Raw genomic sequence first — 26,880 nt, 5'->3', positions numbered from 1 at the left:
CCTGATTTAATTCTAGCACAGCACAAATAGCATCAGTAATCTACTGATGACATGATGTGTGGTGACTGGTGTTTGGCTTCATGTCAGAACTCAACCAACAGTGAGGGTCATTCATCGTGAGGTCTTACGTATGGCCACCATAATGAGAGGGGGAGCAAGCAGGTGCCCACTGACGCTGCGTTTATGGGCCTTACTCTGTGTCAGAATGAGTCTGATGTAATCGCCAGATCATGGTGATGGGAGTTGTAATGTTTTTTTTTTTTTGTTGTTTCTTTCTTGTAGAGAACTGGGTTGTCAAGCTGTCTGGGTGTGAGTAAACACCCTCTAGTGGAGCTGTCGATAAGCTGCAGTCATTCAGTCTGTTGTGAACTATCAGCATTTCAAGGTAAAACCTACCTCACTTTGCTAGTTACAAATCAGTGTCCAAAGGCACAAAAATGACCCTTAAAATATATGTTTTTAATTTTTATTACATCTCACAATTGAAGTTATGACCTTGCACTGACCAGTCTGTCAGTGCAAGTTTTTATTAATTATAATGAGTGGATTCAGAGTAAAGTAAGATTAATACAAGTACCACTGGAGTTAGTTAAACTGATGGATAAAAACTTTTAATAATGCTGAATACTTTAAGCAGTCCTTTGATAAAGAGTAATCTGGTGCTTAATAAAACTTAGAAAATATATTAATACAATTTTACAAAATCTTAAAGATTTGCTCTAGAAATGTCATTGTTCCTTTCCTATACAGTGACATGACATCCACTCTGTGAAATAATTATGAATTATTTGTTTTTGTGTGGAATGTTGATACATGATGGTCTGATGAGAAGAAACAGATTCATTATTTTATCTGTTTTACTCTGGCAACTAAAGTGGATTCCCAAAGCATGTGAATAAATACAAGGTTTTTGTGATGTGCAAATGGGACATCAACATTAAGAACTGAAATTGAAAAATTCAAGAAATGAAATTCTTTTCATTACTTGTAACCACTTTTGCTATGACTTTAGCTGAAGGATGTGAATGAGCAAATGTCAGTAAAATCCTACCAGGACAGCTGACCTTTACTTACTGTTCATCAGATTTAATTTAACTGGTGGCAGCTGTGAACTCAAAAACTCTGAATCAGTTAAGTAGTTAAAAGATTTACACATTTATGCAACCAGGTTATTGTATTGCTTTCTCCATAAGAAAATGGTTTGTTTTTCAGTTAATTTGTAAGAAATATAAAAATCAAATGTGGAATACATTGTGAAGTTATTTATGATAAAATAAATTTTAGTCACATAAACTGAGATATGAACTGTTTTCAGAGTCAGTGTATTTCTCCTTATGGCTTCATAGTAATAATATTGTGCAATTCTTAGAGGCACAATAATGTGTACTTTTGCAACTTGGGAATATAATAGGGGTGCACCGATTTATTGGTGCCGATTTCCTTAATTTTGGGAGATCGGTGATCGGCCGATTTTTACATATGAAGCCAATCTTATCCACCAATCTGACCTAGCTTGGAAAATGTGTAAGAATCAAACACTTTTCACTTTTACTCTTTGGTGAGAAAGCTTTGACTGACAGACCGGCCCACCACATTATGTCTGCACGTTTACATTTAACAATAGTGACCCCAGTGTTGCCAACTCAACAACTTTCTCGCTATAATGAACAACATTTCAGACAAAAAAACTGGTATCAGCCACCATCAGAATCGTCAGGTTAAGCGTAAAAGATCGGTAATAGGTGATAGGCCAGAAAACTGCAACTGGTGCACTCCTAGAATAAAACTTGAAATTGTATTAGTTTAAATAATGTAAAAAAAATGTTTTTTGTCATGTGAACATTTCAGCTGTTAATATAAAATGACTTTTTCTCAAGTGTTTAGAAAAATATGTTTCAAACATCAGCTATTGGAGGATCAGGCAAATTGGAGGATCATCATCATTTTGTTATTGTCACACAAATGTTTCTGCCTCTACATTTCCATCATAAGTGCCAAAGTGTCAAAAGAGCTGAGGGATTCTTCACTGAGAGTACCCAAAACATGTTTGTTAAGAGTGCTTCACTCATTTTGACAGAAAGTGTTTTAGATACTTCACTACACTTTAGTCAAGGGTTGGCAAAATTTGATCAAAATATATTTTCCACATATTTAAAATAAAGGTTTTAGATTATTCCAGTAATAAAAAACAAATAGACCAAACTGGTAAGTAAATCTTTTAATGTGGGTAAAATAGTCATTAGTTTATCTGATCAGCATTGGTATAATCCAAGCATACACATTATATAGAGTTTTTCCCCTCCTGCTGTGCTGTAACTGAATGTGTGTTTGTTTCTTTTAGAAGTCTATGGTCCAGTGCTAAGCCAAGACAATGTGGTGTTTGGAGCTGCTCATACCTCTGCTGTTAATTATCAGTGGTAATACATTTCTGTGTTTTCATAATCAATGAAATCACGTGATTTTTCTTCTACTTTGAAATAATGGACATCAACTTTGACTTTGTTTCCCTCTACTTGTACAGATGCCAACTGTCAGTGGAATATTTGGTTACCTCGGGACATCTCAGCCATGACAAACTCCTGTGTGGTCATCCCATGCAGTTTCATGTACCCGTCTGGAATCAGGCCCGCCCGGGGTGTTCATGGTATTTGGTATTTTGGCCAGCCCTATCCGCAACTGTTCCCTCCTGTAGTCTTTAAATCACTCACAGACGTTGTGCACGAGAGCTACAAGGGCCGCACCAAGCTTTTGGGTGACCTCAACCAGAGAAACTGCACATTGCTTATTGGCAATGTTGGCACAGAGCACTCAGGTAGATACTACTTCCGTGCGGACATTGGTGGAGCCAACAAATATTCCTACCCAGACTATGCTGAGCTCAAAGTTTTAGGTGAGCCAACAATAAAGCAAATATTCTCATTGGTAACCTAGACAAACTTAAACTGAGGATGATTATGCTCTGTTCTGCAGATCAGCCCAACATTGACATACCAGAGGAGATTGTTAGTGATGAGAGCCTGGAGCTGACGTGCTACGCTCCTGATAACTGCCCAGACATGACTCCAGAGATCCAGTGGATGTACACCGACTACCTGCCTGATCCGGTGTTTAGCGCTGAATACACAGAGGAGAGCAATACAGCAGTAATCTCTAACACCCTCACCTTCACACCCAGACCTATGCACAATGGCCAGCTGCTGGGATGCAGGGTCTACTTCCCCAACACCACACTGGTCTATGAGAGGCTCATCTCATTAGATGTCAAGTGTAAGTGCATTGAAAGCGTTGGGGTGATGTGTGGGTCTCCTTTTTGGATGTGGCATCTGAAAACGTGAGTGCCAAGAAACAAAGACCAAATTTTTTTGTTACCTTTTAGATTCTCCACGATCAGTGTGGGTGAACGTATCCTCTGAAGTGATGGAGGGCAGCTCTGTGACACTGCACTGTGAAGTGGACAGCAACCCTTCTCCCCGTGTCGCCTGGCTGTTCGAAGGCCAGGAGGTGCTATGGGACACAGCATCCAACATCTCTATCTCCCTTGATGATGTGACGCCTGAAAATGAGGGGATTTACACCTGCGTTGGAGACAATGGCTATGGCATGATGAACACATCACTGTACCTCGCTGTGAAATGTAAGTCTGGTGACTGAAAATGAGCTCCAGAGAACAACTGTTCTTTTTCCTTCCAATGTCTGCAGTTTATGGTCTTAGCAAAGGATGTTTTCTAGTATACAGAGAAAAAAAAGACAGTTTTTGGATGCTTGAAGTGAGGTTTGGTTCAAAAGTTATAAGAAGTTAGTATCTTACCTGCAGTAGAAAACTCTTTTGATGCCTTTATGCACTTGTTATTCAGATTAGCTTGTCCTGCAGGATAAAAGTATTGGCTAATCCAAATAGGTCCTACTCTAAAATTCACACTTTGCTTCTTAAAAACACTCAAATATCAAAAACAGCATGTTGTTTTTTTATGGATGCCTTGTTTTTAAATCATAGTCAACTATTCACTAGCTGGTTATTTAAACAAAATGTGATGTTTATTTTAACTTTAAATAGAGATAAGAGGCACTGCGCCCCATGTGATCTTCTTGTGTGAAACACATGCAAAAAACGAAACATGTAAATTGTTTTAGATCATTATAACTACCCCATATAAATGGACTGCAGTGTTAAAATCAATAAAATAGCAATAATCTAAACCACTAAATAATTACTTTTTTATATCTTACTTTTGCATCAGTTTAATTGACTGAAAGCACTGCATGTTCTGCTTTTCATATGTTTCAAAAAGTAAGATTACTGGTGATGCACCACTGCTTAACTCCATTAACCCTTTATATTTTTGTGGAAATAGTTGGCCAACACACTGGTGATAATTGCAAGGTGTTTAAATAGCAATTGCATAAAAGGAAGTTATGTTTTTGAGATTGTTTTAAAATGCTCTGGTCTGGGATCCTTGTTTAATTACCATTAGTTTTTGCCTCTATGACCAAATAATTTGTACTAGGTAAATGTCTGAAGAGAGTTATTTAATACAAATGAGATATTATGATCTTACAGTCTGTGAACAGAGCCATACTTAATAAACTTCTGAACTATTCCTTTAAAATACAGTCTTTAAAACTATTCTTTCAGTGACAAATTTTAAATTTAATTTTATTCCTGGGAATCAACTCACTCCCCTACATTAGTAGTTTTAAAACTGAAAGTGAACATTAGAACTGTAGTAAAGCTTTTGAGTAATTAGATCTTCTTTTTAAACAGATAAAGTGTATTTAGACAAGAGATTTATGGAGGTATTAAATACCTTTTTGTGACTTGATATTATCTGTTCTACTGAAATGCCTGAGATGTTTTGTTGTCACAGCATTGATTTTCAGCTTTTTACTGTCTTATCAATCGCCTCATAACAAGACAATAAACTACTGTCAGATTTTAATATATGTTGTTACTGTGAGAACATTCTTAACAATCACCAATAAAATGTTTCTTTTTTTTTCTAAATCCAATAAAAAGCAGATAAAAACAAACTCTAATAATAATTCTCCCTGTTTTTTTTTTTTTGTTTTTTTTACAGACCCTCCTCGTGAACCTGTTGTGAATGACTCCATGACAGTAGTTCAGGGCTCCTCGCTGGCCCTGCACTGTAACACCATGGGGAGCCCGGCTCCAACCTTGACCTGGCTGAAGGATGGGGAGCTGGCAGGCTCCATAACTGCAGGCGAGCTCTCTGTGCTGGAGATCATGGATATCACGCCTCAGCAAACAGGACAGTATCGCTGCTTGGCAGAGAATGAGCATGGACGAACCAGCGCTTCCCTCAATATCACTGTGGAATGTGAGTGCCTCACTGTCCTGGATTATTCTCATTGACAAATTCATGGTAGTATATTTATAGAAATGGAATATTGTAATGGCCATTGTAGAAACTTTTAATTGTCTATATCTTTTCATTTATCCTACAGTGATTAGAAGGTGACTATATTGACAACATGTCGATAGTGTTAAAATATTTTACAGGCATGTTCTGTTTATCAACTCCTATATCTGTTTGTCCTTTTTTAACAGATGCCCCTGTGTTTCTGGAGGAGTCAAAGTGCACAGTAGTGAGGGAGGGCGTCCAGTGTGTTTGTGTGGCTGTGGGAAACCCTGAACCCACGATTGAGTTTTACCTCCCTGATCTCAACATCACCATCAACGAAACCGACGGTCGGTTCAACTTCTATACTCACACAGACGGTCACACATCCACTGCGATGATCAAACTACGGGAGAAAGGTGAGCGGGCCGACAACAACGGGCCGGCCGTGAACGTCCACTGCAGCATGTACAACATCTACGGGAGGGAGAGCGTCCTTTTGGAGCTCCAACAAGAAAGTGAGTTCAAAGAGTTTATCTTTGCTTTGACTGTTTTCATGTCCTTTCCTTTTTCCAACACAGTTTCAAGAATTTGATTTTAATGTGAAACAACATGAAATATGATGGGTTTTTTTTACAGCAAAACCAGATGGTTAACGCGTTTTAAGCAATTAAAACTAAAACCTGTTTATTTTAACAGGGAGGAGTGGAGAAAATAATTTGTATATTTTAGCAAAAAACACTTTCAGTGTGCTGCCTTCCACTGATATAAGTGATAGATTTCTAATATAGTTTCATCTTGTTTAGAGCCTGAGATTATGTGTTTGAAGAAATGATAGATGTCAGACTTTTTCTAGGAGATATGACTTTTTGTCATTAATACTCCACACCCCCTTTTGACAAAGTTCCTGTTTGTCTAAGGTTGACTGTGGGGTACAAGGTTCTTATGACAACAGGCACACCTTGGGAATGCTAAAGGAGATACTGTATGCTCTTAGGATTGCAGATGGTTTTTGAGTAATAACTGAAACCAGATGTTGCAGGCGTTTGTATTTTCTGTAATGTATAAGTAGGGATGATATGCATAATTCTTTGGAGATTCCTTCTACAACTTGACTCTCAGATTCTCCCCAAAAGAAATTTTCCCTTTAATGCTCTCACATTGGTATAAAGTTGATGGAAAAAAAAATAAAATCACAATGCAACCCTTTTCATATCTGCTATCCTACAGCTGGCCATTTCCTTAACAGTTACCTTTTTGGAGTGTTTGTACAATCACCCAGGTTAGTACCTCATTTGTCTGGTATTTTGATTGTTGCATGACATGAGCACAGCAAAAACATACATTGCAGTGCACAATATGTCCTATCCAACCTAGTGAAAGTTTTAAGATGGCTTTAATGATTCTAAAAATCTACCATAGTTATTCAGATCTGAGCGCTGGATTTGTATTGATTTCTTGGATTACTTAAAAAGTCTGCTGATGTTGGCCCTTCATTACAACAGGCTCAGAGACTGTAATTAATCACACACACTCTGTTCTGCTCCAGTAAATTAAATCTGTATTGATCTACAACAAAAATAAATCCCAAATAAAGCACTATTTCTCCTGCTTCAGTAACATAATATCTACTGTTTTTAGGATGTGATACATCCCAATGTACCCAAATCTATTGTATTCCAATAATCTTCCTCCTGGGAGTTTTCTAAATGCCTACACGGACTCATTCATACCTGAGGATAATTTACAGAGACCAGTTGACCAAGCAGTTATGTTTTTGGACTGTGAGAGGGAGCCAGAGAATCTGCAGAGAAGACAACGAGAACATGAAACTGCATGCAGAGAGCGCCCAGGCTACAATTTGAGCCCTGGACTTTCTGGCTGCAAAGCAACAGTGCAACTAACTGTGCAGTCTGGTTTCAAGCTATGGGTATGTTAAGGAAGTCAGAACATGACCATCACTGACTCTGATAAAGCATCGAGCCTGGGCCAGTGAATCAAAAGAAAAAATGTCAAAGACTGTGAACATTTTTAAAATGAAAATTACATGAGATTGAGTCAAAAATGAGAAAATAGAAGAATCTGTGCTGAGACAGTGATGACCACAAGGGACAAAATAGGAGGAAAACAGAGTGGAGACATTGTTCCTGGTATGTGGTGATATTATTAGGGCTGAGCTTGTTGGCCCTTTACATTTAGTTTAAAACTGGATTATACCTCCTTTTAGCTCAGATAACATAGCAACTTTTTAGTTTTCAATAAAGAAGTGATTTATGCAAGCCTTCCATCACTTGCAGAAGTACTCTAACAATAAAAGACCGTAAATGAACAGTAGCTTTTTGAGAAGGTTTTCAACATGTTGATTGTAAACACAAAGACATTTCCAGATTCAATGTTTAGGAAGTTCACTATGTCTAAAAGAGAAGTAGGAACAGATCATTCCAGCTTTTTTGCATTACTATTTTCACACTGAAAATCAAAGAACTAAATGACCTTTATGACTGACTAATCCGGTTACATTTGCTAAAGTAAAGCTTTTATGAGAAATATAGTTTGTACGATATTTGTGCATTTACTGTAGTGTGTCTACATTATGATCGCTGGTTGAACACCTTTTCTACAGTTGAGCCAAAATATATTCATACCCCATTGCAGATTTAGTATTCAACAAACTTATTGGTTTAATCAAAAAATAGTCTTAAATATTCAAAATAGTCCAGGGGTATGGATAATTTTGGGCTTAACATTATCTGTGCAATATTTGTGCAAATGTTACTGTCAGTTTACAGTCCATCACCTTTGTGTTTTTAGAAAAGTACATGATGGCAGTTATAGTTGGCACCATTGGAGGAGTTGCAGTCATTGCCTTCATTATTGCAGCAGTGAGATATGTGGGCCAGAATAACAAGAAGTGAGTATAAACAACAAACTAATGGAGAAGACAATGTTAGACGGAAGTCTTTGTTTTGCTTTCTAAGAATTTTATGAGATCCTTGGAAACACTTAAGCCTAGTCATCCATTCTAAAACACACGTATGCAGATTGTATTTGAGTGAATGTGGGATTGATGTGGACGTGAGAATCTTCTGTCTAAAGCAATTTCAGTTTATTTGCTACAACAAAACTGAGATGAAATCTTTGCAAATTCACACTGGCTGCCTTGTGGGGGTAGTAAGCAAGCTGGACTAACCTTATATTTTGCAGGCATGATTCTCTGCTCTGACATTGCTTCCGTATCCTTGACCTGCTGTTCTAAATACAACCCAGGTAGCCCTCTTAACCAAGGTGCTTTAATTTAGTCCCAAGGCCTCATTCGATCCTCAAATTTGCAAGCTTTCTTCAGTAGAACAGCGATCTCAGCAACTAAACCCATCAAATAACCACGTCACTCACAGCCAAAGACGGCCTCCAGCATAACCTTAAACAGCTTGTTTTAAGATGGATGCCCAGGCTTGGCGTGTCGCCCAGCTTTACTGGCAGTTGAGACCGAGTCTGATTATGTGACTCCGTCCCCCAGAGAGAATGGCAACCCTAGGCAGGACGTGGTCCTGGAGAACCCAGCTTTGTACTACAGCGCAGTCAAGAAGGACAAACAAAATCTGAGGAAGAAAGTGGTGAGACATAATGATGTCAATAATTCAGATTATAAATACGGAGGGGTTGAACGACCATTCTCAGAATGTTTGGGGTTAACGTTTTGTGTAATGAAAATAGTATGAGACCCCATTTTAAGCTCTGAAAAGAGGTCATGAAGTAATCTCTCCCACTAGCAGTCTAATAACTCCAACAATGACCTTTCAAAACACTGTTTTTCTCCTGCTTTCATCGCTTCTCTGCGTTTTCTGTCTGTTTTTTCTCTCCCCTAACTCTTGCACAGCTTAAGACAGAGCTGTTGGGCTCAAAGTTTAACTCCATTCTAGAGGAGACTACGGTAAGGTTCCTAAATGAATCCCTATTAAAACACAAGCCACAGAGACAGATGCATCCCCTTGCATATCAGCTTCTCTTTTCTGTTCACTTTAATTTGTTTCTGAAAAGGCCTTCTGCATGGCTTTCTCATTTGTAACACAAACCGCAAGATTAACACCAAACATCGCCAGTCCTATTGTCATTATGTCAAACCAGTAACTCCTAACTGATTTTTGTTCATGCCTTGGATCTTGATAGTTAGTGGTGGTGAATGCTCCTCCTGTCTGCAGGGAGAAGACGGGGATTACCAACCTGTGGGCTCTGTGGCAGGACTGGAGAGGCAAGAGCTGAATTACGCTTCTCTGGAGTTTATTGGCGCCAGGCCCAGGGAGGGGGCATCCGGGAGGGGAGATGACGGCAGCAACTACACAGAAATCAAAGCCAAATGAATCGCGATCCTTCCCTGATCCCTCGGCTATGCGAGACGCAGTGGCAGCCACGAGTTACATACATCTTCAACAAAAACTTTTATTAACTCCTTCACTGGATTTCTCCCTGTTTATGGTGACTCACTGTTTCATTTTTTATCCTTATGTATAATTTATAATGTACAACTCCCTGACAGTGGCCTCTCGCTTTGAGGTGCCCCTTTCTTTATGCAATATCCTTTTTATACGCCACTCAAAACTGCCAGTTTTCCAGGATGGAGCAGGACTCACAGGACAAAATCATACATTATTTTAATTACAAGATTCAACTGTTGTACATTGTTTCTACATCATTTCATATTTTTTTATTCTTGTAGTTATCCGTGTCTCATCAGCCTCATTATTTGATCTGTCTGACAATTGTCACTGCGTCTGCTGCCGGTCGAAGCATCAGGGCAAGGAGTTACTGTGTTTTTCTTCAGTTTTCTGAACAGGGATTAAATTCTCTCTTTTCTGGTTCTGGTTCATTACATCTTAAGTACATAAATGTATCGAGGCACAACAGAGTTATATAGCTTGGTATCTTGCCTCATCATTACTGTATTTGATATGTTTTGGAACTCAGTAGACACAGGAAACAGAAAGGTGTCACTTACGTTTGACAGCAATTTGAAAGATTAAGTGACATGCCACCCACTTACAAAAACTGCCACAATTCATTTCAGGCATTTTCCCTTAATTTATATCAATTTTCGCTTATTGTGGCAAGTGCAAAATGTCTATTTTCTTCTCCAAAAAATGTTTTCTCACACATTCTAGAAAATACAAACCTAAAGCACAACATATAAATGTGTGTGGGGCCAAAGTGTTATCTCTTCTAGACAATGTGTGTGTTTGTATGCGTGTGTGTTGAAATTGTGCCGAAAGATCAGATGTCTGTGATCTGTGGGGTATCTGTTAACTTCCCACAGGATTGCATCAAACTTATGAATGAAAAAAGTAATGCCAACTCGTCAACTGGTTGTGCTGCTCAAATACATTTGATGAACCTGTGATGTAATATTAAAGCACACTAATAGTCTAACTTGATAATGATGTCTTATAATAAATAAAATTGATGTATATTTATGAAGAAGATGATGGCAGTGTGTTTACAACATATTTTGCATGAGTGTTTCACCAGTTTGACACATTTAAAAGCAGTCTCGCTACACATTTCAAGAGCCAGTTTGGATAAACACTGTCTTAACAAGGCTTCAAATATTAAATAATATTGAACTTAACTAGTCAAATCAGAAAATTCAGAAGGAAACTGCCTGCTTAATTTCACTGATTTCAAATTAAAATCATCTAGCTTAAAATATGTATTAAGACCTCAGTTTTATTAAACTCCCTAATGTAGAATAAATTTAGGGTTGTGATATTTGCTGTGATATATAGGCACTCTTCTCATTGGATAAAGACCATACTGTGACTTTGAAAGTCAGGCAGGATAAGTGCCAGGATTGACTGCTGTGGGCTTGCATGAACCTTGAGAGTTCCTTGACTGATTGGTGTATGCACACAAATTTGTCGTAGCAATATATCATAACCCATCTTTGGACACTAAGGAATGGGGTGGCATCCATCCAGCTGGGTTGGTGTGTACCTGCATGTCTTTGTTATCTCAAGCGGTCTTGTCTTGTCAAGGATATTTCCTAACCACACTCACCATGCAGGCAGGATTTCTATCATATTATCGAAATACTCTGTAATGTCAGTTTTCTGCTTCAGGTTCCCCCACTGTTAAAACTAAAAGAATCTTCCTGACCACCTGTAGCAAATAATCCAGTTTTCCTTCTCCATAAATACCACTCCAGAATATAACCTACTATACATAGAAGCTGGCTCCCTAAATGATCGATAAGGACACACCTCCAAATTACACCTATATCTGCCCATGCTGCATAGGTTTTGGATTTTGTTGGCATGATTTTTTTTCTTTGCAATAGTCATGCAATACAGACAGCATTTAACAGCTGCTAAGTGATTCCAAATGAATCCTTACTAGTTGTAAATTTCCAAAGGAAGTCGACGCTTTACTTCCTCTGTAACACCTCAAAGTAATGGATGCACTTGTCATAATTATTAAAAAATACAATGGTTTTATCCAAGGTATCACAAAGGTACCACACAAAGATATAGTGTGAAGAAAATCTATATGCAAGATTCCAGTTTGAAATATGCTGTCCTATTTGGATGTTTGTCAAAGAAATAATGACAAAAAAAAATGGTAATTGCTAATACATGGTCTGACACCAAGAGAGGGCAGAATCTGTGTGGTAAGAATGGCACAACTATTAGAAAAATGTTTTTAAAGTTCTGTTTATTACAGAATACAAACATTGTCAGCTTTGACCAATTCAAATTAATTCAGCCTTTTATTAAGACAGTGTTCTTGTTACTGTAATGGAGGGTTCCAGATATGCTGGCTTGCAGTCTTACAATGCCTCTTATTTTATTTTATTTTTTTCATACAAGTATTAAATACACCTAATTCTTTGTCACAGTGTGTTGTACAGTTAAATTGTCCAATACTTTGTGATCATTATTATCATTACGGTTTTTTTTTTCTACAATTCTGATATTCTCACACAATAATTCAAATCAATAATTGCAATCTCTCTGCAAATTATCAGAGAGATTGCAAAGGTATGACAGTTTTGTTATTATATGGTTTGCTCTGTTTTATTTTAAGCAATTCAAAATTCATCTGTCTTCTGTTCCAAATAAATACAAATAAAAGACAAAAAATAAATAAATAAACAAAAAAACAACAGTGGATTATTGGTAGAAAACAATATATTGTCTGGTGTGCTGTTTTTAAACACAACAAAATGATGGTAATTTTTGGTTTTAGGTTTTTTTTTTCTTTAGTTGAATGAAACAGAAAATAAATTTTTTGTACTTTTACATGAGTCATCTCTCAGTGGGAGCAGTAGTGGCTTGGATACTAGAGTAGGTTGGTCACAAACCAGGGTTCAAGTCCTGCTCCTTCCATTCCCAGGGATAATCAGAGAACTGGGATGTGGGTAGGGTGTGTCAGGAAGGGCAACCAGTGTGAAATGTCTGCCACTGCAGTATCATGGCAATCAAGTGGAGAAAGGGGCCAAAAGGATAACATGATTTCTCAAACCTCAGAAAGTCAAATTAAAACCAAGAACATATCACTAGCAAAATACAACTCAAGTTTCAATGATTCTAATTCAATACAAATTTTGTTCTTGTGGCAACCATTTCTGAAGGCCTATGATTATTACTAATCAATATCAGAAAAATATAATTAGTTATAGTGTGATACGTTTGACTGTATTATTCAGTCTCTGTCTTTGCAGGTTTGCTCTCTTGAATTGTGTGCCATCTTGGCGAAAGAAAACCGGATTGGTGTGTCTCAATTCTGACCCACATTTATTTGTATTAGCTTTGATTACATCAAAATATCTTAACAGTTAGATATGTTTTTGAACTGTGCGCTGGAATCTGGAGAAAACCCACCCCATTCAGCAAAAGTAGCAAAAGAAGAAGTTGATGACAGTGAACAGTTTATGCTTGCTGGTTATGTATGATTCAATTTCAAGGCACACAATAGATTTACTACATAATCACTCTTGAGTGGCCGGTTATCCTATCACATATTTTATGGTTTTGGACCGTTGGAGGTAGCTGCAGAAAAATGCTTATGCAGGCAAAGCTTACATAGAAACACACAAAATAGTTTTTAATAAGATGCCTTTTGTGAATCTACAGTGCTAACAACCAACGCTACTGACCTAGAATTTTGTGTAGTACTGTATATAGCCTTGACCAGAAGAAGGCAGACTAGTTAAAAACAAACAAAAAGAAAACCCAATTACATAGCAGTTTTAAAATCATGTTAGTATATATCAGCATTTAATACAATAAGGCCAACATTGCAAAGTAAAGGTACAGGGGCATGCTGCAGCTTAACCTGCTTTCTAATCTGTGGAATTGTAAAGCATATAACTTACTGATGGTTTTGGGGAGCAAGTGATGGACTAAGATTTGCACATTTGCAGTAAAAAACAAGCTTCAGTGATCTAAACTAGTGAGGAATCCCTGACTGATATCAGTATACAGGCCAGTGCAAAAGCATTATTGACATATAATAAATGCATAGCTATAACAAACAGTCACACAGTCCTTAGCATACAATTCAAATACCCTTAAGTTCCTCACAAGATACTGAATTGTGGTTAAAATTGGGGAAGTGATGAAGAGATAAAGGTTTTGCTTCAGTCCTTTATTGTTTAACACACTTCCTTTATTTAAAAGAGGGCATGCAAATATCAGGTGGTAAAAGAGATCATTTACAGCATTTACAGCACTTAAAATGACAAAAGATTGATATTTTCAACCCCATCATAGAATACATGTTTTACTTGATAAAAGGCAATTAATATCAAAGTAATGAAGATGTGTTGCGTTAGTATCGACAATTACTTCCCTTTTCTGTAGACAGCAAGCTAAAAAAACAATTTAGCATTTTCAAACTTCCTGGAGAACTTAAAATAACAGCTGGAAAATAACTCAGACTTACACAGATACAGATCAGTGCAGTGAAGCCAGGCTATGGACAAAGCAACACAGGTAAACAACATTCAATTTGATGGGAATAATGTTACAATATTTGAAACTATTTCAGAGAGACTTACTCTTTATAAAATTACAAAGTTTTATAAGAGTCATTCAGACCTAATGTTGGATTTGTTTTTATTCTGATGCTGCAGTAAACTGTATCCTGTGGAGAAATTAGTTTAATACTTCAAGTGTTACATCAACATGTTTCTTCTTGCCTGGGCAATCATGTTTTTGTCAGGTAAAATATCCACTTTCAAATTTTCAACATCAAGTTTGAATTAAATTAAAATATGTTGTATTTCATTTTAGTTTACTGTGAAAGGGAAATTCACAATGAAATAATAACAAAGAAAGTACTTCTTTGCATATTTTTGAGATTCTAAATATGTGTCTTTTTGAAGTACATCATAAACAAACCAATGAAAGATAATATGTAATCTTTGGCTGACAGGTGCATTGGTTTCGGTGGAAGAGTACTGTCAGAAGGGCGGCTACTGCATTACTCTTATCAAAGAAGTAACAGGAGAGGCTGGACTCTGTGTTGTGATACCATGTTCTTTCAACACAACATTTACACCTACACATATAGCTTGGTACAAATCCAAAGGTAATAATGAGTCATGTGTATTTAACTCTGACAACGATACAAATACTGAAGCTGGGTTTAAAGGAAGAGTGTCGCTGTTGGAGCCTGATGTGAGTCGGAGGAACTGTAGCATTGTGATCAATGATCTCACTGAGTCGGATTCTGGATACTATTACCTCAGAGTGAATGAGAATCTGAGTGAAAATCCTGATGGATTTTCATACAACAACAAAACTAACGTTTCTGTCTCAGGTAGGACAATCTTTTCCTTCTTTGATGTATTATGACTTCAGCTCAAAGAATCTTCGAGAATTTCTGTGTAACTCAATAAAAAAAGGAGTTTTTGAAATGATTTCACCGGTGATCTGTGCTTCCATCAGCGCTGAAGCAGAAGCCCTCAGTGATGATCCCTTCACTGACAGAGGGACAGCAGGCCACTCTGACCTGCACTGCTCCTGGTCTCTGCTCTGGATCTCCTCCTAACATCACTTGGATGTGGAGAGGAAAAGGAGAGAACGACTCTTACATCACAGGAAACATGACTGCTTTAAATTCTGAGAATCTGACCGATGTAAGACTGAGACACAGTTCAAATTTGACATTTACCCCTACAGCTGGACACCACAACACCAAACTCAGCTGCAAGGTCAGCTTCACTGCTAGCATAACTGTGCAGGAGGAAACTCTGAATGTGACCTGTGAGTACTAAAATATAAATAGCATGGCACTGTGCTGAATTTAGTTGCAAGGAAATCAATGCAACAAAGTTACCTGGTCTGCAGTGTGCTGAATTTAGTTGCAAGGAAATCAATGCAACAAAGTTACCTGGTCTGCAGTTAAAAGCAGAAATTGTGTTTAAAATTTGTCCTATTTGGACTTTTTAAGTCTCACAATTTCTCTGTGCTCCACAGATGCAAGAAAACCTCAGATCTCAGGTAGAACAAGAGTGAAGGAGGGACATGATCTTAATCTGACCTGCAGTGTTGACAGCTTCCCTCCTTCAGAAATCAAGTTTTCAAGAAAATTAAATGGAAATGTCCCACGGGAAGTAAATACCTCTTATTATATCACCAATGCAATCAGAGAAGATGCTGGGCTTTACATTTGTACAGCAAAACACCTGAATAGCACTCTGACAGAAGAAATTAATGTTACAATAACTTGTAAGTATAATCCGTCATTCAAGCATCCTTTATAACAGTAGTTTGTTTTAATAGTGACCAGACAAGAACTCGTTTTTCCTCCTTTTTTCCACATTTTTACCAACAAAGGATACTAACAGCAGGTGATGTTTTGAACTTCATTCGTATGACTGAGAATGCAATTTTTTTTATTTACAGGGTTTTCGGGGATCCTAAACACTTCTGGATGTGTGCTCAGGTCGGAGCTGCTGACCTGTGTGTGTATAAGTGAGGGGTTCCCTCTACCCACCATAAATTGGTCACTGCCTTTGGACCACACTGAGGACTCTGTCACAGTGTCAGATCAAGCTGTCCGCAGCACTGTTAAACAAACTGTCAAAAGCCATGAAAACATCAGCATTAAATGTTTCAGCAGCAATGAAAACGGAAAAACAGAGAAAAACCTCACAATTCAAAAGCTACCAGGTAAATGAAGCCAAGCTTTAACAGGTGACATCTTTGTGCAACTTTTAATCATTTATAGGCATGAGAGGGTAGATTACATGAGTTTTCAGGGGTTTATTTCATGTTAGCCACTTTTGTACTCTAGTATGACATTTCTGTTACTGCCACCTACTGGGCAGCGTGTGTAAGTTCACAAATATTTGCTTCTACTTGAGCAGAAAAGCAAAAATACCTCGGGGAAATCTTGCCTGTACAGTTTTTATTTAGAAAGTCCTACAATTAAAAAAAGAAGTTGTTAGCATATAATACAGATATAAATAAATCTATCTGATTATTTTTGTCAATGTTTGGATGCCAAGACTGTATTTAGTGGAGCTGATGGGACTGAATGAATGATTGAAGCAGATGTGTTCCTGGGAGAGTCACTTACGATAGAGAGAACTGTAATATTTCAAGTAATTTTTCAAGATTTTCTCATTTTTTTATTTGGGAAACAAGTGGACCAGAACTAACTGTTCTGTCAACGACTGTATGTTGAACCTGTGCTTATATGTAAGGATGGATTGCAGACACCTGTGCCTTTTCCCAGCTTATCAAATTGTGCAGTCTTAGAAGAGACTGCCTTGCAAGATGGTTTACTCATGACAGTTGCAGTATTAGGCTATAACTCAAATTTTTGTTCTAACTAAAATTTTACGTTAATATTGTAATATGTTTGCAAATTATTTCAAGTATGTAAGTATCTTATTTTATTTTATTTTACTTTAAGCACAAGACATACACGTCAACAGAAAGGCAGGTGGAGCTAACATATACGTCAAATGAAAATGGTGCAAAGTTACAGTGCCAAAGAATATCGATCAGAACTAAGATTGGTATTATGTTAGATACGGTGCCCGTATGAGAATGCAAAGAGGGGCATAGATATGACGGCATCTTATAGAGAACAAGATAAAAAGTCAGAAACAAGTTAATCAGTCCAGCAAAATTATTTTAGAAAATTTTCAAATCTATGGCCACCTAACAAAATTTTAGTTTTCCCTCAAAGTTACATTATTAATGCGCAACATGCTATTTTAAAACCAATAGCATGTTGTCCCCCTGTGTGGAAAGGTGAAAAATACATTTGAAAAGTTTTTTTTCATGCCAAAAGATAACTGAAAACAGGTATTTCATGGAGTGGTTATATGTAAACCATAAGTATGTATATTTTTTTCACTTTATTAAAAAAGAATAACTTTGTCTGAAGATCTTTGTATGGGCGAACGTGATAACTACACTTTATCTTAATTTTGTTTCGTCTTTTTCTCTGGCGAGCAGATGAGTCTTCAACAACAGTTCCCTGGCTGGAAATCCTCATTGTTGCTTTAATTGGAGGATTTATTTTTATCCTTCTTTCTATTATTGCCATAAAATATTGCAGGTATATTAGCTCTGTTTATTGATCTTGTTAGCATGCAAAGTCAGCATAAACATATTAAGCTTTTGATGAGTGAATATATTTTTTCACAGAAAAAAACTAAAGAAGTCTGGAAATTCAGTTGAAACTCTTGAAACGATCTCTCCAGAGGTAAGCTGCTTTTAAAATGTGAAATGTTGTTAGGGATTTTTTTGCCAAAGAAAATTTGAGTGAGGTCTATTGATAAATAAATATTTTTAATAGATTTTTATGGATTCTCTGGGTTAAAACTGCTAATCTCCAGCAGTAAATCATAACACATATTACATTTACAAAAATTATATGTCCATTTAAAGGCCTCTGACAGCATATAAGGAGAATTGTGGATTTTCATACTGAGAGTTGTCAAAGTGCAGGTTAAAAAAATTTTACCTGCACTTAATCTGAGTCATATATAAGAAATGACTCAGGCATATAAGGAAGAAAAATTGCAAAAGCTGCAGCATGTCTGATTTCAAAGGCAGCACAGTTGCATTTCAAACAGACACTCAAATCTTACTTTGAATGAGAATTCCTCCATGTCATTAGTTATTAAACACAGATGAAAATTTTTAACAGCCTCCAAAATCTTAAATATAAAATACATAAAAGAGTAGGATAAAAAGAAGCATTTCTAATGTTCTTTGCAGGTCGATCCTTGACAAATGATATATGGCAGAATAGCTGGCAGAGACTGAAAATTCACAAATTACTATCTGATTAGAGAAAACGTTTCTTGTTTCAGCAATTATGTGATGCCATTCTTTTTTTTTTCATCTTTCAGTCTTGTGGTGGTCAATCAGTGAACAATGCTCAGTTTGAAGTCCAACATGGAGCAGTGAATGGAGCCGGGACCCATGAACTCAACCGTATATCGAACGACTTGACGTATGCCGCCATTGATCTCTCCAAGCTTAACATGCGTCTCGAAAAGGAAGAAAACCCCAACGAGAATGAGACGGAGTATGCAGAAATTCAGAGACAAGCAAAATCATGCTGAGGAAATGAAGAATGAGGATGACACAATAACAAAACATTACGCTTTAAGGAGACTGTGTGGGGTCAAAGATTTTTTTATTAACCCTAACATTTAGTATTTAGTCTATGAAATACAGAAGTGATTTTAATCGGAATTCTAATTTCCATTAATTGTGCTGTCTGTTTATACTATGAAACGGATTTGCAGCAAACTAGAGGAAAATAAAATTTGTTTATTAAAGGAATGTATAAAGACATTTTTATAAAAGCAATGTATACACTATTTAGCAATTAAAGAATCACTTAAATGTGTCAGAATTTATTAGAAGATATATACATCATTTATTACTTTTGTAAGCCATTTATTAAGGACAAATTGTATTTGTTTTAACAATTTTAGGTGGGATTGTTGATTTTGTGCACATCAAATGTACAAACAATAATGTTTTATAATTGTGTTCTGTAATGTAGCAATGCAATTCTGACTGACCAACATTTGTTTTTAGTTATTTTTGCTTTATTAAAACTTTGTATTACCATTTTATATCAAATTCAATTAATTATTTAATGATTTTTGGATGTGGTATAAAGATGGTCAATAACCTCCATTAAAATTATGCATGATGCAAGCCTGTGTTTATGTGTACAATATATGAACATCATCAATACATGTAAAAGTATTTTAAGAAAAAAGATGCAAGATGCTTGTTAAACAGGCATTTAGAACGAAACACTTGCATAGCTTGTAGTAACAGTCAGCAGAGGGCAGCCTACCACTAACATACAAGTCTGCATTAAAACCTTTGGCACTCTTCAAACATGTTTGAGACTGATGTGCACAAAGCAATGGACAGTCAAAAGATTTTATATATGTACAGTTTCAGTTTAGCTGCTAAAATAAAGTGAATGATTTGGCTTTTAAATAAAGCAGCTGCTGGGTTGTTCAGTCATTTTTCATGTTGGTGTGGCTTGTCTTGGTTTCCATGGTGAGGTGAAGCTTTGATCAGTGAATAGCGACTGGATGCATTGCTCATTCCATCTGTTTCTAACACTATTGAGACTATTGAGATGATCTGATGAAAATAAAACTGTAAGATACAGTGTACATGTAATATTTGTCGCTCTGATCTGGGTCTCAACTTTACGACAGAAAAAAAAATCAACAAAATCCAAATGTGTAAGTGAACTGTCATAAATTCAGCTGGGAAGAATTTGAATACAATTTTTAAATAGTTGACATGCAATTGTTACTTCATCTTTCTTAGAGTCTTTGCAGCATTAACTGCAACATAGAAAACAATACAGAAACAGAATGCATGTCACCATTAGCTCTAAACTATTAAAATAGAAAATCAATGTTGACACACTATACAATGCATAGGAATGGCTACATGATGGAACTTATTACGGCTAAAATGTATAAGAGCTCAACTATCAACAAAATGCTTGTTGAATCCCCCACCATACCACTCCACATGTGAACTGGAGTTAGTGAATTTTTAAGTGTATGAAGTTGTTCCAAAGAGGTCTCTCTAGCAAACAAGAGAAAAATATTTCCTTATGAACAGTCTTCATGAGGAAAAAATATGCACTTGTTAGATTAACTTTTGTTCACCATAATGGTTTACGAATTTTGAAGATGATGATGTCCCAGTTAGCCTTAAACACATACAATTGGTTCTTTTAGTTATTAAAAATCAGTTTCATTATTAAAAATATATATTTCTGCATTTGTCAGCTGAATCAGCTCTCAGAGGACCATTTTGTTAAAATTGATTCTGCATTACTCTCAATGACAGAGTGATAACAGGCGAAACTGGACTGTGTTTTGATAAATCAAATCAAATCAAATCAATTTTTATTTGTATAGCACATTTCAGCAGCAAGGCATTTCAAAGTGCTTTACATCATATCAAACACAGAAACATGTACCATGTTCCTTCACAAGTACTGATGGATTTACACCAAAAAATATTGTCCGGTTCAAATGTGAATAATGAAAATGTGATTATGTGACTGACATAATATTTCACAAATCATAAGGTTCCGTCAGCTCAAGTCATAACAATCCTGGGTTAAAATCATGCTGATTAAGACTGTTGGTTCCAGTGAACGCTGCATTAATTAGGATGCTAAAGACTACTGCATTAGCACATAGTGTTAATTATACTTTTAACTAGTGTAAAGATCAGATCTTTATTTAGCTGCCTGCCAGAAAGATCCACTAGAGGCCTCCGTAACCTCATGATAAAATGTCTCAATACTACTCCAGTGAACATTGCAGGTTGGTAAAGAAAACTACATTAGCACATAGTGTTAATTATATCAAATCAAAAATCAAATCAAATTTTATTTGTATAGCACATTTCAGCAGCAAGGCATTTCAAAGCGCTTTACATCATATCAAATACAAAAACACAACGTCATCTAGTGGGGGGTTCTTGAATTTGCATCCATAAAAGGTTTACCAGTTACACTCCTACTGTGTTATATGGAACAAAATGCCTGCCAGAAAGTGCCACTCCCCTTGGTGGAATGTCTCAATGGTATAGCTGAGGAAAAAAAGCCACATCCTGTATTGCTATATTTTGACATCTCAAGACTGAACTTTCCACTGAATCCATTTCTGCATTTTAAATGTTCATGCTGCACCGAAGGAACAGGAGAGTAACCACTAAGGAATCAAACCATGTTTACTGTCTTCTGGACGACATTGTTTTTCTTTTGGTGGGGTTCCACCACATATACAGGTATCAGGAGTATTTTCTTTTTTATTATTATGTAGTACTTAAAGCAATTTTTATGTGACAATATTTTACTTTGATATTAAATCAATTTGTTTTGCTGATAAATGTAATCACAAAATGTTTGTTTATCCCTGTCAAATTTTTAAAAAACTTGTAAATCCTGAAACATTTACACAGTCTGTTTCTGTACTAATAACAATGATTGGTTAGATGAAAGTATCCTCAGTTTGCAAAGGTTTTGTAGTAGATGTCACAGTTATAACAAAAACAAATATATAACTACTTTGGTCTTTTCCTTCACACTAACAGTTGAATCAGCCCTTGGAAGACCGTCCTGTTACGATGGATTCTGCATCACTCTCAATGAGGAAATGATAACAGCCAAAGCTGGACTGTGTGTTGTGATACCATGTTCCTTCACCACTCCTGATGGATTTATACCAAAAAGTATTGTCTGGTTTAAGTGTGAACCACAGAAAAGGAGATGACTTTGACATAATATTTCACATAAATCGTTACAAGGTTCCATCAGAATTTCTAGGACGGGTTTTACTGTTGGATCCTGATGTGAGTCAGGGGAACTGCAGCATCATGATCAATGACCTCACAACATCTGATTCAGGATCATATCAGCTCAGAGTTAATGGTTTTTACCGTGGAATGTCAGATGGAGTTACGTTCTCTTCAAGAACAATTCTCTCTGTCAAAGGTATGAAAGGCAATAATAAGAACATCTATGGTTCTTCAATTCAGTGATTTGTATAAATATACAACATGTTTCAAGTCTTTTTATATTACAGGGTCTAAAAAAACGTACCAGAATCTGTCAGTGTTTGTTGACCTCTGTTGGCAGATTGTAGGAACTGCATCAGCACCTAAACAAATCCACTCCTATTGATCAATGAAAATATCTTTATAGTTAAGCTAAAATTAGCTTGTTCCATTTAAATGTAAAATAAATAATAATATCTCCACTTGCTTTTATTTATCAACCATGTTATCATCAGATCTAAACCTGAGGCCCTCACTAATGATTCCTCCACTGACTGAGGGACAGCAGGCCACTCTGACCTGCACTGCTCCTGGTCTCTGCTCTGGGTCTCCTCCTATCATCACCTGGATGTGGAGAGGAAAAATAGAAGAGGACTATATCATCACAGGAAGCACGACTGCTTTAAAAACCGAGGATCTGACTGGTGTCACACAGAGACACAGCTCAACTCTGACCTTTAAACCTTCAGCTAAGCATCATGATACTAATCTAACCTGTAAAGTCAGCTTCACTGGAGACATAACGACAGAAGAGACAGTTTCTCTGAACGTAAGCTGTAAGTATGATCTGTATCTTAGTGGGTTTCAATGTTGTTTTTTTTTCAATTCTATAAATATGAAGTGTAAAACATTTATGCCACAGCTATGAGATATTTTACAAACATATGCTTACAGTGTTGGCAAAAATCCTGAAAGGCTCTGGATGTGTGCAACATGCAGAGGTCTTAAGCTGTGTATGCATCAGTGAGGGGTTTCCTTCACCCACCATCACATGGCCGCTGCTAAAGGACCACACTGAGTACTCTGTCATCAACATAGTGTCAAACAACACTGTCAACAGCATCCTATCTCTTAGAAACCCTGGCAACATCAGTGTTGAATGTTTTAGCAGCAATGAAAATTGGGAAGTCAAAGAAAACCTCAGGGTGCATCGAGAGCTGTCAGAAGAAGGTACAACTTCCTTTGAGCTTGTGTTTGGCATGTTTATTTCCTCTTTTTCCGCCATGTTCATTTAGATCAGAAACAGTGTGCTTTATGTATAATCAACTTTTTAAGCTTCCTTAAATCAAAAGTATCCAAACGCTTTATTCAAACTCTGCTCCACAGAAACTCCAATTCACATGTATTTCTGTAATTTTACAGCTTATCACAAGAAACATTGTGTTTCTGGCTTTGGAACTCTTCCCTGGGTCATTGCTGGTGTTTCACTCAGTGTACATGTTTTCTGTATGATCTACATTTGGCACCTTTGGTAAGATACATGATGTTTATTTCATGCTTTTCAGGCCAAATTAAGGTATATGGGCTGTATAGTTGAAATAACGTGTTTCTTTTCTTCAAAGGAACACAAGAAAAAAAACAAACCTCACTGAAGATCAAACTTATATGTCTCTGCGAAAACGTGATACATCAGCAGAGTATGATGTTATTGTCCAACGACCACAGTAACATGCTTCCAGAGATCACTCTCACTTGGATCTTACATAAAGAAAAGTACTTTTTTTTTTTATCAACTTCAGTATTCTACATGCAATAGAAGAGTGGATTTATGTTTTCTAGAAAAGAAAAATGATTTGATCCACAATTGCTAAATACAGAGAAATAGTAATTGTCTCTAGATAAGAATAAGATATACCATATAATATAACAAGAATGATGAATTTTGTATAGATTTGTGTTCTGGAGTGCTGGCATCAGCTCTTCATTAAATAAAGATGGATGAGAACAGATCAGGTTGGTCAGTTTATTTCTCGAGAGTATGGAAAACAGATTAGCACCCCACTGCGATCTACCCTGCTTTGAAGACAGAGTCGAGTTGCACACATACACATATCCTTTCTTACAGAAAGAAAAAAAAGCATATTTACTTCCTCTAATGTGACTTCCTTAAAGGAAGGAACAAATATTTTAGATAAGGAGTGCACACATTCAAGTGAGAAAGCCGTTGGCCGTAGGTGTGAACACTTCCCATAAGCATATAATATATGTTACCCTGCAACCTTAGATGGATGAGGGTAATATAGAGAATGATCTTCCCTCAACGTGTGATGCTGTGGTATAAGAAGGAATTTATTCTTCTTCATCTGTGTTATAGCACTTCATATACAACATACTTCAGGTATCGCCTACTTCAATAGAGAACCATTAGCTTCATTACATCAGAAATGGCTATAATATTCCTTTAAACCAAACAATTATTCTTTTAACATGCTCCATTTAGCATTATGAATTCCATCAAATGACTAAATTAATTCACAAATAGCTTTTACTTCTCTAAACCATATTAATTTTGTTAATTCCAATACCTTTTCCCCTTGTCTGAGACCTTTTGTATTTAACTATCAAAATAAAAATGTATGAAATGGCTTTTAAGTATTTCAATAGCTTTTACCATTTTTCCCACACCAGCCGGCTGAGAGCTACCACGTGTCAAAATAGATTATAAATAAAACTCTATTGACTTATTTTATATAAGTTATAATAAGTTATAGCAGACATATTAAAGAGATAGAAAACCTAAATTTTGACACTGGGAGAGGGTTGCTAGTTTGTCGGGCCAGCAGGAGTCAGTGGTTGATTAGCTAATTTCAACACCTGATCTGCTAGTGACCTGTCAGAGAGTCGGCCTGTGGGTCGCCTATTTTGTGCTAATGGAACCAAAATTGGCACACAGAATCGACGCAACACCTTATTGAAACAATAATTACAGTGACTATTGTTTTTGTCGGATCACTTGGATCATTCATTTAAACAAGTTTGTTGAGTTATTTTTCTTGTCTTTTAAAAACATTTAGGATCTTAGTGAATACTTTGATTTGCGTGTAAGAAGAGATTATCTCAGCCTCCTGGTGGAGTTCAGATTTTTGTCACCAGAAGACGATACTGCCAAGATCAACTCAAAACCTTCCTGAGATCGACTAGTGAATCGTGACCGATGTATTGAGCACCCGTAACAGTAGCAATCATACTGCAAATATTGCTTACTGCAATATGTGCTGGCCTATTTTGCATACAGCCACAAATGTCAATTTAAAATTTCAAATAAAAAGCCTCGGTGAAAATGTGTTTATTATTAACTCTTTGGTGCAAAAAATTTATTGAAAATTGATTTATTCACTGCACGTTTATGTCTGATTGTGTAAGGCAGAGAAGGAACTGCACATGAAAACGGCCCTTTAAACCAACCAGACCATCAACACAAAAGAGACATAATCAAAACTGTCAATTACCCCATGATAATAAGTCAGAAATAGTCCAAATAGTTTGAATGTATTTTTTTTCTTTCTTTTATTTCCTTCTTATGGAAAGTTTCGGTTTATATCATAGGTTTTTGGTGCATTTTTATCCTAAAGAAAAAGATATAAGACGTCAGATATTTCACGAGATATTAACATACATGGAAAAACCTAACGCAAAAGAAAAAAAAAATCCCCACGTTCCCTAGAGGCCTCCGTAACCTCAGACCTGCAGAAAGGTAATGAGACAGAGAACTACAGTATATATGTTGCCATCAGAAATCCCAGTCCAGTTTGATTACCTGCTGTTGCTGCTGAACAGGCATGAGCCAACTCAATGAACAGCAGAAGACTCCCCACTCTACTTTGCAATAATCCTTTACTTAAAGTGGAGTGGACATCTTTGCAGTTGTGTGCTTATAGATAGTAAATGACCTGTAGTCCAGATGGTCCTAAAGTGCTCCACACTACATTCACTCACTCATCCACTGATAAATACATTGTAGCCACAGCTTCCCTGGAGCAGTCTGACAAAAGTGGAGCTGCTCTACATGTGGCCCATTTGATAAGTCACATTGTGCTTCTAGGCCCAATTATTCTATGTAGGTTGTATATTTGCAATAACAATGGTTTTCTTTTCTTCAAAGAAACACACACACAGAAAAAGCAAAGCCCACTGAGAACGATCAAACTTACATGTTTCCTAAAATATTTATTTATTTATTTGTACCAGAGGTGTCCAAAGGTGGTCCTCGAGGGCCGACATCTTGCATGTTTTAATTCTCTCCCTGGTTTAACGCACCTGGATCAAATGACGGCTCATTAAAGGCCTAAGAAGAACATTGACATGCTGAGAAGGTTGTTACTACCACCAGGGAGAGAACTAAAACATGCAGGATGCTGGCCCTCGAAGACCGACTTTGGGCACCCCTGATTTATACCACTGAGAACGATCAAACTTACATGTTTCCTAAAATATTCATTTATTTATTTATTTATACCCTAAATAAGAAGCTAAATGCAAATGGTAGACCACTAAGTTCAATAATGGCTGTGAATTCCATCCATCCATCCATTGTCTGTTCACCCTTGTCCCTAATGGGGTCGGGAGGGTTGCTGGTGCCTATCTCCAGCTACGTTCCAGGCGGGAGGCGGGGTACACCCTGGACAGGTCGCCAGTCTGTCGCAGGGCAACACAGAGACATA

The 26,880-nt window shown here is 36.8% G+C and overlaps 1 protein-coding gene and 1 pseudogene across 8 annotated transcripts; both read left to right on the top strand.

The window, feature by feature from the left end:
* Window positions 1–282: 282 nt before the first annotated feature.
* mag (myelin associated glycoprotein) lies at window positions 283–12,534 on the top strand. 8 transcript variants are annotated; one of them, XM_028011889.1, is made up of 12 exons: window positions 283–385; window positions 1,085–1,131; window positions 2,342–2,417; window positions 2,522–2,890; window positions 2,971–3,267; window positions 3,377–3,634; window positions 5,076–5,336; window positions 5,567–5,875; window positions 8,169–8,268; window positions 8,875–8,971; window positions 9,235–9,288; window positions 9,557–9,715. In XM_028011889.1, the coding sequence occupies exons 3-12, from the start codon at window positions 2,372–2,374 to the stop codon at window positions 9,713–9,715; spliced, it is 1,950 nt and encodes a 649-aa protein (XP_027867690.1). In that variant the 5' UTR covers window positions 283–385; window positions 1,085–1,131; window positions 2,342–2,371. The 8 variants fall into 8 exon arrangements, 6 of the variants coding, with proteins under 6 accessions (XP_027867690.1, XP_027867682.1, XP_027867721.1 ...); XR_003594823.1 differs by lacking the exons at window positions 1,085–1,131; window positions 8,875–8,971 and adding an exon at window positions 6,588–6,639 and having other exon boundaries at window positions 9,557–9,612; XR_003594822.1 differs by lacking the exons at window positions 1,085–1,131; window positions 9,557–9,715 and adding an exon at window positions 6,588–6,639 and having other exon boundaries at window positions 9,235–9,294.
* A 1,564-nt stretch (window positions 12,535–14,098) lies between these two features.
* Window positions 14,099–24,168, top strand: LOC114142220 (uncharacterized; annotated as a pseudogene).
* The last annotated feature ends 2,712 nt before the right edge of the window (window positions 24,169–26,880 follow it).

Source organism: Xiphophorus couchianus, chromosome 3 (genome assembly GCF_001444195.1).
Source record: "Xiphophorus couchianus chromosome 3, X_couchianus-1.0, whole genome shotgun sequence".
Classification (NCBI taxonomy): Eukaryota; Metazoa; Chordata; class Actinopteri; order Cyprinodontiformes; family Poeciliidae; genus Xiphophorus; species Xiphophorus couchianus.
This window is presented reverse-complemented; position numbering and strand designations above follow the sequence as displayed.

Coding starts and splice junctions, on each gene's coding strand:
- mag (XM_028011881.1), top strand. CDS start 2,372: ATGTGGTGTTTGGAGCTGCTCATACCTCTGCTGTTAATTATCAGTG. Junction 3,268..3,376: donor CATCTCATTAGATGTCAAGT/GTAAGTGCATTG, acceptor GTTACCTTTTAG/ATTCTCCACGATCAGTGTGG. Junction 5,876..8,168: donor TTTGGAGCTCCAACAAGAAA/GTGAGTTCAAAG, acceptor TTGTGTTTTTAG/AAAAGTACATGATGGCAGTT.